This window comes from Aspergillus costaricaensis (genome assembly GCF_003184835.1).
Source record: "Aspergillus costaricaensis CBS 115574 unplaced genomic scaffold BO79scaffold_29, whole genome shotgun sequence".
Taxonomy (NCBI): domain Eukaryota; kingdom Fungi; phylum Ascomycota; class Eurotiomycetes; order Eurotiales; family Aspergillaceae; genus Aspergillus; species Aspergillus costaricensis.
The window spans coordinates 362-13,883 of NW_020291829.1; the positions used below are offsets into that span (position 1 = coordinate 362).

The 13,522-nt window shown below is 39.4% G+C and overlaps 3 protein-coding genes across 3 annotated transcripts; 2 read left to right on the top strand and 1 right to left on the bottom strand.

The window, feature by feature from the left end:
- Positions 1-381: 381 nt before the first annotated feature.
- Positions 382-5,202, top strand: BO79DRAFT_231088 (uncharacterized protein; the record flags this gene model as incomplete). The annotated part of the gene is made up of 16 exons (XM_025684133.1): positions 382-642; positions 699-731; positions 768-777; positions 820-1,136; positions 1,167-1,595; positions 1,638-1,726; positions 1,757-1,955; positions 1,998-2,004; positions 2,035-2,086; positions 2,120-2,123; positions 2,157-2,192; positions 2,223-2,253; positions 2,293-2,762; positions 2,889-4,678; positions 5,023-5,113; positions 5,161-5,202. The coding sequence occupies 16 exons, from the start codon at positions 382-384 to the stop codon at positions 5,200-5,202; spliced, it is 3,861 nt and encodes a 1,286-aa protein (XP_025536561.1).
- Positions 5,203-5,799: 597 nt separating this feature from the next.
- BO79DRAFT_271855 (phosphotransferase enzyme family protein) lies at positions 5,800-7,699 on the bottom strand (the record flags this gene model as incomplete). Its single annotated transcript, XM_025687380.1, has 4 exons — positions 5,800-5,823; positions 6,048-7,289; positions 7,384-7,562; positions 7,642-7,699. 4 exons carry the CDS (start codon positions 7,697-7,699, stop codon positions 5,800-5,802), a joined length of 1,503 nt encoding a protein of 500 aa, XP_025536562.1.
- Positions 7,700-11,872: 4,173 nt separating this feature from the next.
- Positions 11,873-12,850, top strand: BO79DRAFT_271868 (SDR family oxidoreductase; the record flags this gene model as incomplete). The annotated part of the gene is made up of 1 exon (XM_025687381.1): positions 11,873-12,850. The coding sequence occupies one exon, from the start codon at positions 11,873-11,875 to the stop codon at positions 12,749-12,751; it is 879 nt and encodes a 292-aa protein (XP_025536563.1). The 3' UTR covers positions 12,752-12,850.
- Between the last annotated feature and the right edge of the window lie 672 nt (positions 12,851-13,522).

Here is a 13,522-nt window from a genome sequence, read left to right on the forward strand (position 1 = left end):
ATTAGGATGGCTGGTATGGTTGTTCCGATACGAGGTTTTCGTACCGAATTCGACGCTAAACTTGCTTCCATTCGTATCCCAGATTAATCAGAGCTCTAGGGCTTACTCCAGGTAGGACCATGCCCTATCCTCATTGGCGAAAACGCTACGGCCCTCACCTTGGGCAGGAACTCCCCCACTTGTCCTACATTATGGTCGACACCAAGGATAAAAGACTAGGAAATCTGCGGGGGAAACGATTTTCCTTTAATGGTGCAATCCGAACAGCAGAAGTACGAGTCCGGATACAAAGAGTGCTGGCAGCCAGGGAACAATCTGTAACCTGTTATTGCGTCCCATCAAACTCTCATTCATAAGCAAGTGGCATTTTGTATCGTCCACATGTCTGCCTTGGAAGTCAAGGACGACTATAACATTCAGGAAGCGTGGGAAAGGGCTTGTGGGGCATTTGCGCAGACGACCAAAGTCGACCTCACTACGTCTCCAAAATTCACCGTCGACGAGGTCCTCGACCAAATTCGGATAAAGCAAGATGAGGACGACGAGAAAAACACAAAATTCAAGACTGCCAAGAATATAATAAGCAAGACGCTGACATTGATCACGGTGCTTGGTGGTATAGCTGCCCAGGGTGCTAGCATGGTGAGTATACTCATGGGCGGAGAGGTCGGTACCCCTAACTGAAATCTATATTGTAGGTCTTCGCACCTACTAGCCTCTGCTTCAATGCAGTCTTATATTTAATTGCCACCGGAGCTAAATACAAGCGCATTTTCAGTATTCTAGCTGAGCTCTTCCGACGGATCTCCGATGTATTAGAGCGCTGCAGGATCTATATGCGTTTACCGGCAGACGCCGTTGACATTTCCCTCCGCAGAATTATTAACGAGGAATTGGTATATTTTGTTGATATTTGTACATTGTCTATCAAGGTGCTCAAGGGCAATAAGATTCTCACTGCCCTCAAAGCTTTTGCCTTTGATAGCAATGAAGGTATCAGCAGTCAATTAGACCGCCTGTCTTTGCTGGTTGAATGTGAATCTCAGATACAAGTAACTCTGGGATTCGAGTCACAGAAGACCAGCGAAATAGTCATCGTTAAAACACAAGATAAAACTCAGAAGGTCAATGCCTCAGTTGACAAGCTGCTTATCTTCAAGAAGAAGAGAGACGCAGATAATATAGCACAGCAAATCTTAAGCAACATTGATACAAGTCTTGGCACACCCAGCGAGACGTACAAGGCTATCCAGACAATTTACAAACGTCGCTTGAATAACCAAGTCTCAGGTAGTGGAGGATGGCTTCAACATGACCCTTTATTCACGGCATGGGCAGATGTCCGACGGTTGCGGTTTTCCATTTTGGGGGTCACAGGAGGTGAGGACTGTGGCAAGTCGTTCCTTTTTGCAGCTATCATCAAGCATTTGCAGGAACTGTACGCTGAGGCTACAAAGGACATGAACTGCACCTCCATTTGCTACTATATTTTCAATCAACAAAAAGTGAAAGACTCATCTCTAATCAAGGTCCTGGAAGTCCTGGCATGGCAAATTGCCAAAGCAGATGTGGTGTATCGCAAGAAGTTGGGCTCAGTCAAGACCACCAGTACTAACCAAATTGGGAGCCTTTGGAAGCAGCTCTTTGGCAAATCCTATAAAACCAACTCCACATTCTTTCTCTTGGTAGATGGGATCGACCAGATGAACAAGCAACATCTAAAGAAGTTTGTGCAGCTTCTACAGGAATAGCAGAGCACTGCTTCCACATGGCCTCGGTTCACTCTTCATATCCTCCTAATTAAGCGGACGGAGACTATAAACAAGATCCAGACTCAAATCAAAAGCGAAATTTCTGTCATCCATCTGGCCTGCGCGAATCGTGACAATATGATTAACTTCATCAACGACCGAATAAACAAGATGGAGATTCTCAATGGACCGTCGGAACAAGTGGTTGCGCTACACCGCGATATTTTGGAGACCCTGACGAATGAGACCAATGGTGATTTTGTCAACATCAAACTCCTCTTAGATGAAATCAGCCGCAAGAAACGCCCCAGCGAGATCCGCGACATCTTAGCCCGGTCGGGCGAAAATCAATCGGACACGATTGCTAGAAAGGTAGAAATACTCAACAAGACACTCAGCAACGAGAATATCTCCGATCTCAATCATCTGCTCACGTGGATCGTGTTTACAGAATATCCACTCACCCTCGAGGAGCTGGAAGCTGCACTCTTCCTCAAAAATCGTGAGCCTTCTCTCCGGCCTCTAGCAGAGAATATAAGAGACCAGTATTCTTCATTACTTTGCATTGAAGGCGCACGCGTTCATTTTGTCTCCGATTCAATGAAGGACTTCTTCCGCAAAAAGTCTGCCACAGAAGGCACCAGAGACGACCGTGATATTGAAACCGTCGGCGATGTCAGTGAGGCTGAAGTAAGGATTATGCGACGATTCCTTGAATCCATCTGCGACCCGAAACTGTTCAACAGATTCGGATTCGATGAATTCTTTAAGCACAAAATGAGAGAAAAAACAGTACAAATTGCAGTGGACACCGAGACGGCACATCTGATGATCATATCAGCATGTCTGGAGGTTATCTATTCAAAACCATCACCAAATTTGAATCCTTTGCTTCAGTATACAGAGAACAATTTGGGCAAGCATCTCAAGCAAGCGGACCCTTCATTAACTCACCCGCATCAAAAGATAGCAATAGGCCCTCAGTTGGTAAAAGTCTTTACCGATGACGAGGTCATCAATCAATAGTGGAGGGCGAGCAGCTACCAACTTCGGGTCCTATGGATCTACAACAATAACTATACAGAAGTCACGTTGAAATGGCTGCAAGATTCTGCCGTCACCAAAAATATCTGCGAGGAGGAGAAAAAGTGGGTCAAGAGTCTGAGTTCCAAATCGGAGCTTGATGCCGATCTCCTTGAACATATCGGCAGAGTCTGTGCTCGCAAGTGGCTCCAGTACGGTCCAAGGAACCTTGAATATGTGTTCAATGACGTGCGTGGGTACATCACCAAGGTATATCATAACCATACGCTACCCGGCAAAGATCCACGGCTGACTCTTCTTCAGATTGAGAACCGTAAAGATCCTAAGATCGAAAGATTGGTCAATGACCCAGACACTGAGCATGTCCACACCTCCCATATATTAGCTGCAGCAAAATGGGCTCAGGCGCAGATTGGACTCGATACTCTAGGCTATGAGGAGAACCGTAATTTGGCACGTACTTTGCAAGTCTTTGGCAAGTACGATGAGGCTATCGAGCATTTCAAACTTACATCTACACTCGCGCAGGATAACTGGTCCTCACAGTGGGGACTAGCAGACTGTTATGCTGGCCGGAAGGAGTTTACCACCGCTATCGAAATTTTGGAGGTTACAAAAAGAGGAATTGAGTATGGAGAATCAGGAAATGCTGCAGAGCTCAAAGCTGAGCTAGCGGATATGAATCGAGACCTAGCTGAATGGAACAAGGAGGCTGGTCGAAGTGAAGTAACTCTTGATATTTACGACAAGCTACTACAAGAGTTCCCCGATGACTATGATACGGCTCTTGCACTCATGGCGCTGTTGCATAAGCAGGGGAACTACCAGCGTTTGCTTGAGTTCCTCCAGTCAATGAAAGATTCTATAGATGAGATCAGTGGTTTCAATCGGCAGATTCAAAATTTTCATAGGCATTTTGATCGGCCAGAATACCATGAAGCTCTCTTTGCATCAGTTCGCAGCGACCGAGAGTTCAACATCATACTCCAAAGCTACGAGGCAGCCATTAATGCTGCCAAAACACGAGTCGCGCAGGGAAGAAAGACCAACAACCCCGAAGAGGAATGGAGGGCACAAATCTGCCAGATTGAATTGATGTATCACCTTGCACTTCTGCATTACGACAATAGTGCCGGAAACCTCGACCGGGTGGAATTAGCTATCAATCAGTGGCTGGCAATTCTGCATATGAATGCAAATGATGACTTTATTGTTGCAGACAGAAAAGCGCGTGCCGGCTCAGAACTTGCTATCGTCTGCTTTGAGCAAGCTCTACAGTACCCAAGCACTGCTGCAACTTACCTGGAGCAACTAGAGAATGTCGCAGCGCTCAAACTCGGGGAAGATACTATTCATGGTACACATCCGGCGCGACTTCTTGCTCGGTACCACGCCCTGCAAGGCGACGAACAGAATGTCAAAAATGTCCTACGCGGCTACATCAAGCAGAACCTTGACCTTCTTTCAGATGATGATCCACTCAATGACTGGCAAGGATACAATGGTTTAGCTATGCATTTCATGTTCGCCGGCCATGATGCCGACGCTCTCGCCGCTTGGTCATTGATAACGCCCGATGATGCCACGGGAAACACTGAAAATCTCACTATGTCTGACACAACTGAGCGTAAACTCGCGGGACCCTTGAGAGACATTTGCGATGGGGCCTGTGGCATCTACTGGACGTACGCAGACAATTTCTACCTTTGCAAGGAGTGTGATTACATCAAGTTTGACCAACGGTGCTTGGACAATCTGCGGAATGGGACGATGAAGCTAAAAATTTGTAAGAAAAATCACGAGATGCTCCACATTCCGGCCTACGATCCAGTCGAGCGACGGAGAATTGGCGACGGCAATGTGAAGGTCGGCGAAGAGATCCTGTCAGTCAATGAGTGGCTGCAGCGAATTCGCAAGGGATGGGTAATACAGTCAGCCGAGGAGTTTAGAAAAATCTGATCTCATGAGCGAGCAACAGCGAGCAGCAGCGAGAAGGGTGAATACACCAGGAGGGGGCCAGTGTCAGAAACTGAAGTGAGAGTGGATGGGAGTTAGTCAAGATCGTTGGACCGCCGCATTGGCCTCCTCGGATGAACATTCTAGGAGCAACTTGAACAACAGCAACAAATTGGTTCGAGACATGGAGGGGTATCTTTCCGCCAGACGAGAGTTAACTAGCAGGCACCGCATAGTTAGCAAAGCGCTGCAGATGATAAAATTTCCAGAGTAAGATGAATATCATTCCATACCAGGATGAGACCTTCAAGGCGGAAATCATTATTATAATCCAGCAGGCCAGGCTAATCATGATTAATATAGTTTATTCATATTCTTATAATAGTTATCATATAAAATTAATCTATAGTTTGAGAGTAATTTAAATATAGTCAGTCTATCGTCTATCTAAGATTATTTCTATCATAAATGGTAGAGTACCTTAATATACATGCAGTTTTCTGTTCTTTTATCCATAGTTAGAGTTGCTATACCTGATCGTTATACCTTACCCGTGACTTGGCCGTTAACTGGCAGTCAGGTTAAGATAGAGATTGCTGTTAACTATCAGGTATAGCAGTTGAAAAGTATTTAACCGCGTTTGACTATTTAACCTGATCAGGCATATATCAGAAAGAAGTCAGACATCTACCTAGCTAAATCAGGCTAGTTCAGATAAAAGTCTATTTACCGCTCCGCACTGCCTTTTTGAATAGGACAAATAAGCAAGTTCAGGTTAACCTGACGGCAGATATAAGATGGAGAGTTCGGTTTTCCAATTTGGCAGGTAGGTACAGTCGACCACGAGTCCAGCAGGGACCTCCCAGCAACTGTGAGATGGTGGCTAGGTAAAAGGAACATTGACCGTACAGGTGAGGGGCTCTAATTACTGGATCTAGCTGAACGTATAACCACCTGAAGGACTTTTCATAGACGGATAGCCCTCTACTGGAGTTGTCCTACGAATAATAGATCATTATCCCAATCCTGATCCAGTGACACTACCTTCTCACCAGCTTAAATTGTCGAAAGCCTAGCATAATCACAATCATGTTAAGGACTATATCACAAATGTTCGGCAGGTAGAGAAGCGAGCATTAGATATCTCTTCATGCTCCATTAGAGAGATCAATCCACGAATTTAAGGGCGTCAAGCCACTCCCTACGTTCATCATCATTCTTGGCTTCACGTTCCAAGAATCTCTGCACGCCCTCATCGAGCTCCCTCCTGGATCTCTCATAGTCTATCTCATCGACCCTGCCATCCCAATGTTTGAAGCAGCCAGTGTCAGCTATAAATGTATCCATGAGCGCAATCCCTTGGGCCCACAGTTCACCATCTTCTTCTTGCTGCTGAACATCTTCGGTTGAGAATTGCAATGGACATGGTATGCGAGGAGAACTGCCATCATCCCCTATACCGACGATTTGCGCCCATTCCTTCTGGACATCTCTCAATAAGCTGTTCAGGAGCGGCTCGTAATCCATCAAAACCAAGCCGGGAACCACACTGACTTGATGCCGGAGGGTACTCTGGTTCTGTAAAGCTTGGAAGACGGTTTCATTGGCCTGAAGACATCGAACTAGATAAAGATTGTGCAGAGTTTGCGCTCTCTGAAGTTCCCTTGCCTTGCGCTGTTCATCTGCATTCATCTGATCAATATTTGACGGTAGGGGAATTTTTCCCAGATCCTTAGGAACTGGGCCGTTGTAATCGAGAAATGCAGGGCGCCCAACCTGCATAAGAAGCGGATGCGCACTGGATGACTGCCAATCGATGATCCCAAAAATCTGGCTTGGTTCTTCGGGGTTGACAAATATGTTCTGCGAATGGAGATCTCCATGCCATATAACTGATGCATGTGTGGCTTGATTCTCCGGCAGAACATGTTGCGCTACCTTGAGATAGTTTTCCAACGCCGGCAGTTTCTTGGAAATGCTAGGTTGGTATTGCCGGGGCCCATGGAAAAGACCTTCCGGCATCAATGGATACCGAATACCTGCTTTGGCAGTAGCAATTTCCTTTTTGGCAATCGCCGTTATCATCTCAGTGACTGTTGACCCTGGGTAATGTATACGAATCAGCAAATTGGACGACAGATCACAAAAGGCGGTGATCAACATACATGGGCCCCGGTCGATATGCAGTTCACCTCTCCCAAAGTCAAAGAACGAGCGATGATTGGTTGGTCCAATACAGAACCTTTTGCTCCGCAGTTCGTTCCCCGCAAAGTCAGAGTATAGAGAGGAATCTGCGCCAGCATTGTCGGGAATATCATCCACATAGTACAGTGACCCGAATCTGGCGAATCTCGCAGCTGCTAGGCGCCGTTGGATATCAACTATCTGATCCAGGACTTGGGCCTTCTGCCTCCCTTTGAGGCTGTCCCATACATCTGTCAGGACCACACCGGCCTGTTTCTCCATGATAATGTACTCTGCCCCGAGAGGGTTTTCCGATGCTCGGGAGCTCCATGTGTAGACTCGAGGAACGGGGAGCTTTAGAGTGTTTCGCAACTGATATAATTAGCAAAACGACGTCGACAAGGGGCAGAAACAAAGCCAGTAATAAAATGATCCAGGCAGGTCTTACAAAATCCATAGTTGCAACCTCACTAGCTGTCGTGAAATGTGGCCTTCCTGCATTGGGGTTTGGGAGCTTCGCTATAATTTCGTGTCCATCGTCCATGGTTATTTGGAAGACTTTATTGTATTGGCCTTCCGATATCTTCAATACTTGAATGCATGACTTTGATCCAACGGCAGAGGAAGCTATTTGTAAAAGTGCGGAGAGATCGAACTTAACATATCGACAAGCAAGTTCCTTTTTTTTTATTCCAGAGCCAGCGACCTGAGGTAAATTCGTTTAGTGCCTCGAGTCCATGCTTGGGGTCTGGGCCTTCATTCATCTTGGTAGCGCTGGAGGAGGAAAAAGAAGCCGGTCTGAATGTATCACGAAGGTTACAATGGCGACAAGACGCGGTATCTAGGGTCCCTCTTAGAAACGCTCCTTGAATGGCCCTCATATCCAAAGCTCAAGCGTCGTGGGATGAATTTTCATTTCTTCGTCACTAAGCAACAGTCCGTAGGGATGCATGAAAACAAGGAAGTCGCGTTGCTGTGGTCTTGACGGTGGCTGTGGCTGTGCATTTGATTCTTATTAATCCCGTCACCTTGCCGCTGCGAAAATGCATGTTATTAGCCGCCCTTTTGCATCCCTGCTTACGGCGGTTAATAGCGGCCATCAGGCAAAAATGATTTTTGGTGTTGAAGTATGCTCACCGCTGATCTCACTGTTATATAATATTTATTATTACTTTATGTATAGTGTTTTATTTATTTATTATAATATTAATTATGGTACGTCCAGTCATTGATCTTAAACTATATAAGATTAAAATTATCAGTCTGTTTTATGAGGATTATTCTACAGCTTATATTATCTCTATTATTAAGATATAATATTATATATAAGTCTGTGAGCATATAATCAAGACTAAGTTAAGTAATTAAAATATTAATAAATATAATTATATAATTATTACTGATTTTTTTCTACACAGCTGGATTAAGAAGTTATTTTTTAAGAAATATTTTTCTGATACAGAGATTCTATATACTTTATAAATTAAAGAATATACTGTCTTTTTATAAATATTTTAATAAATTTATATAAAGTAAAGTCTTATCTAATAAATAAATAATTTTAATAAATATTAATTCTAGAATAATATAGCTATAAAATACCTGTTTAAGATATATAATAAAAAGATTATTAAAGATTATAAATAAAAGTTTTTATTTATTTATATATATAATAAATATCTTATTATTCTAAGGTCTGTATAAAAAGTAATTATATATTAATATTTTATTAATTAAAATTTTCTTCCAGATATTAATTATATAATATTTATTATATAATTATATTTAAAATTATATAATAACAGCAGAATAATATACAGTAAAATTATAATTTATATATAATTTTTAAACTAGATTATATCTGGTCTATAGATAGTTATATAAAATTAAATTTATATGATATTTAAATTTATATAATTATTAATATATATTTTTACTATATTATCTAGATTTATATTAATATTAATACTTATATATTAATTAATATTATATAATAATATCTTAAACTATATATAAATAGAAGATTATTTATAATAAAATCTATTTAAATTATAGATTAAAAATATTTTTATTTATTAAAATTTATTATTATTTTTAAAGAGTGTACAAGCTAGAGATTGAAATAATATAATATTATATTTTTAAATCTAGTACTATAAATCAGAGAATTAAGATTTAGTAAATATAACTAAGTAAATTATTATTCTTTTAATATTATATATATATAAATAGATTAATCCTTGATTACTTTTATATTAATTAATATAAAATTACTTTAAAATCTTGATTAAAGTAGAAGATTTTTTTAAAAATTTAATTTCAAATTAGATTATTTTATATATAATTTATATATTTATTTTTTAAATATAGATTTTATTATATATACATATCTAGAATTAATATAGTATCTAAAAATAATAAGAAAAGCTATATATTATCTCTAATTAATTATATATAAATTATTATTATTTAAAATATATAATTAATTATAGTCTTCTTGTATATAAAAAGTCTTTTTAATAATTAAAAAATTTTATATAAAATTAAGATATAATTAAGTATTTACCTGCAGAAACTTTAAAATAATATTAGAAAATCTTACTAGAACTGGGCTTTGATCCTTAAAAACTTCTAACCATATATTTAAATAAAGTAAAAATCTCTTTTTATATAATTTATTTTAACTTATAAGAATAAATAATAATATATATAAAATCAGGCTTAATATCTGACCTGATATTATCTAAGGTATTAATTAGAGTTTTTAATTAAATTAAATAATAGAAATTAAAGTAATTATCTGTGATAACTGTATATTTTTTATTTATTATTTTTTTAATTTTATTATTTATTTAAAATTTTAAGATTCTGCTTTTCTCTGTACAGAATAAAAATTAATATTTTTTATATTAAATATTATTTATATAAGATATTTCTTATATAAAATAATTTTTTTTTAAATTATTTATTATTCTGTTACTAGCTATTCTTATTTTATTTATTATTAATAATATCTAACTTACCAGATAGTTAATCCTGTATTTAAATAAATTATTTATATTAATTTTATTATATTATTTAAGTTATAATTTATATAATTTATATAATCTAACTTATATATATAGATTATCTTATTTAATAATAGTTTTTATATAACAGTATTTAGAGAAGAGAATATCCGCTAAAATATTTTTTTATATAAGAAAATTTTAATCAGTATTAATCTTATAATTCCTACAAGAAATCTAGATTAACTATATTTATTTATATATATTAATATAAGATTATAAGTATTTACCCGGCCAGGAATATAATTTATTAAATTTTAATATAATTAAATTTATATTTATTAAATTATAATATATAAATTAAATTATATTAATATCTTACTGATATAATCTCAGGAAATTTATTTATTAATTTTATATTTTAAATACTATACTAGTATAGAGAATATTTTTTTAAAATATTATTATTTATCAGATATATTCAGTAATATTTATATTAATTATAAATAATCTGATACTGGTAATAATTATATTATCTAAAATTTAATATAAAATATTTTATAAAAAATTTATTTTTTTATATTTATTATTAGCAGGGGATTATCTATATCAAAAATCTTTTATAAAAATATTATTATTATAAAAAAAGAGAAAAAAAAAAGAAATAATTATTATATTAGTATTTTTAATATATCCGGATTCTCTAATTAAAAAGAAGAATCTAGGTATTAAGAAAATATTAATTATTATTCTTATTAATAATGAGCTTATTATTATTAAAAATAATAATAATTATTTAATATTTTCTCACTGTCCAGCCAGGCAGGAGATACTAGATAATTAAAATTTATAAATAAAATAAATCTAGATAAATATAATATTATTTTTTTAATTATTAATATATATTTATATTTATACCTGCATCTGTACTCCAGTTATATAAAATATTTATATATAATATTTTAAGCAAGACTTACATTTCTTTATAGTACTTAGAACTAGTAGTTATTTATATAATAAAGCTAAGTAAATTATCTAATAGTGTATATATAGCTTTATATAAATATTAAATATAGATATATTAAATAAGCTATATGATCCAATCAGCTATATACTAATTCTACCGGCAGTAAACATAAAAATTGTTTTTGCCTGATGGCCGCTATTAACCGCCGTACCCTGCTACTCCGTACCAGCCATGGATTAGGAGAGCGGGATAAAGCTTACTAGTTAGCTAGCCCCCCTCTAAAACTCACATGCCGCACATCCGCATGTCCGAAGTCAATCTACTTTCTGAACAGCAAGTTGGAGGACCGGATAGTTGAATTTTGATACGCAGATGTTTATACTACTCCGATCGTTCTAAAGGTTGATCGATCTGTCGATGCATGCCGACCGCCCAGCAATCATTCTCGCGCAGCTTTAATGGGTCATTTCCCGTTTTTAGTTGACGGAGTCTCGCAGCTGTTGAATTATCTCCGCATTGCTCGAGCTTAACATTTCCAGTTGTGGAGGGTATACCATGGCTAGGGTTGGAAATAAACCAAGGGATGGAACTCTCATTAGTAGCATACCAAAAACCGTGTCACGGCAATGGTGGGCGACGGGACATTACCATATTGAGGGAGAAAGAACAATAGCAGGGCGGTCTGCTTTTACCCGCCACCACATTGACTTGAGCTTCTGTCAATCCAACCACCTCATTCGCTCTTGACATTTGAGTTCTTGTTCTCTGTACTTTCGATTGTTGCTGTACTCGTAATTTGCCATTAGCTTTTACTTCTTTGTCTACTCATAGCTACTACTGACTACTATTGACCCGTACCAGGAAGCCACATGGCGTTGCTATATATTCTGCTCCTGCTCGGTTTTCGAACCTCCCCATGTCGATGATATAGGCTCCTGAGACTTTTCCCTCCACAAAGAAAAATGTCTAAGAAGCATACTGTCCTAATTACCGGCTGCTCTGATGGCGGTCTCGGCTCCCATCTTGCCCTCCAATTCCAGGCAGCCGGATGGCGCGTCTTTGCCACAGCTCGAAATTTGTCCAAGCTCAAGGAGGCTAAGAAGTCGGGCCTTGAAATACTTCATCTCGACACCCTGTCTAACGACTCCATCCGCAAATGCGTTGCTGAGGTTAGTGAGCTGACCGGTGGATCACTTGATGCGCTGGTCAATAATGCGGGCGCTGGGTACTCAATGCCAGTCATGGACATCGACATCCAAAAGGGGCGTGATCTTTTCGAGCTCAATGTCTGGTCTATCATCAGTGTGACGCGGGCATTCCTTCCACTTCTCATGCGGTCAACTCGCGAAGGCGGCGCCCTGCTCGTTAACCATGGCTCGCTTTCTGGAACTATTGCAGCCACTGGCCCCTTTGCAGGTGTATACAATGCCTCCAAGGCAGCAGCAGCTAGCTTCACGGAGAATCTACGATTAGAGCTGCAGCCGTGGAATATTAGAGTCGTCAACTTGCTAACGGGTGCTGTGCGATCCAATTTTCACGTCAATGCGCCACGTCCCGTGTTGCCTTCAAATTCGCTCTTCAATATTGCCAAGGATATTGTTGAACAAGCCATGGATAACTCAGACGATTCTGGTGATACTGATCCAGCGACATGGGCGCGCCAGGTTGTGCAAGAACTCAGCAAGCGCAGCCCTGCGTATTGGATCTGGCGAGGCAAGTTCTCGACATTGGTAAGACTGGGTAACATTCTTCCACTGGGCTTCTTCGATCGCATAATGAAGAAAATGGTAGGACTTGACGTGATTGAACAAAGGGTCAAGCAGCAAGAAAGGTCTTCTTGAACAAGTCGTGAAATACCCTATAGTGACGGATTAATTTGCGATTTAGGCGTTATGCCAGGCCCACAAGACATACCCGCTCTTTGTATATATCACAGTGACCAGGGAGGGCGAGAGGCTTATTGTTCCAAATGGCTTGAATCGACTACGGTAGCATGGCTAATTGCATGATTTATAGTCCTAAGATGTCATCGTAGTAAGGCCCGAGTGCCAAGGCCTAAATCTGTTTCCACAATGGACTCGGCGTGTTGGGGTCCATCGGGAATGTAAAATGAAGCAAAAGCTAGTTAGTAGAACACCCCCGACCTACTAGTGGTTAGTTCAGTAGTAGCTCATCGAACTTCTAATATTAGTGTACAGTATATATCTCGATATTCTGCCCCGATTACGCCCAAGCTTTTATAAATGCGCGGATCAATCAGTCGTTACTTGGCATGCGGGGTTACAGTGATATGGCTATTATTGGTTCGCGTCCATCGTCCATCATCTGTACTCCTTTGCCTTGTGCCCCAAATATACCGTAGTGATGAATGTACTTACTTAAGCGCTGACCATGCGATGAGGCCAGTCGGAATATATTGCTGCTGAGTTTACCCAATCACTTCACTGCCCAGTATATCATCTGCATAGGGGAATCGTTTTGCCTGCTGTCATGCATACAACTACTCCTTCGGCCCATGGCATGAGGCGGTGAGTTGGATTACTGAATCAGTGGGAACCGATCGTTAGTTAGCACGGCCCAACGCCGCTCGCTCGACTCTCTGGTTTCAATGC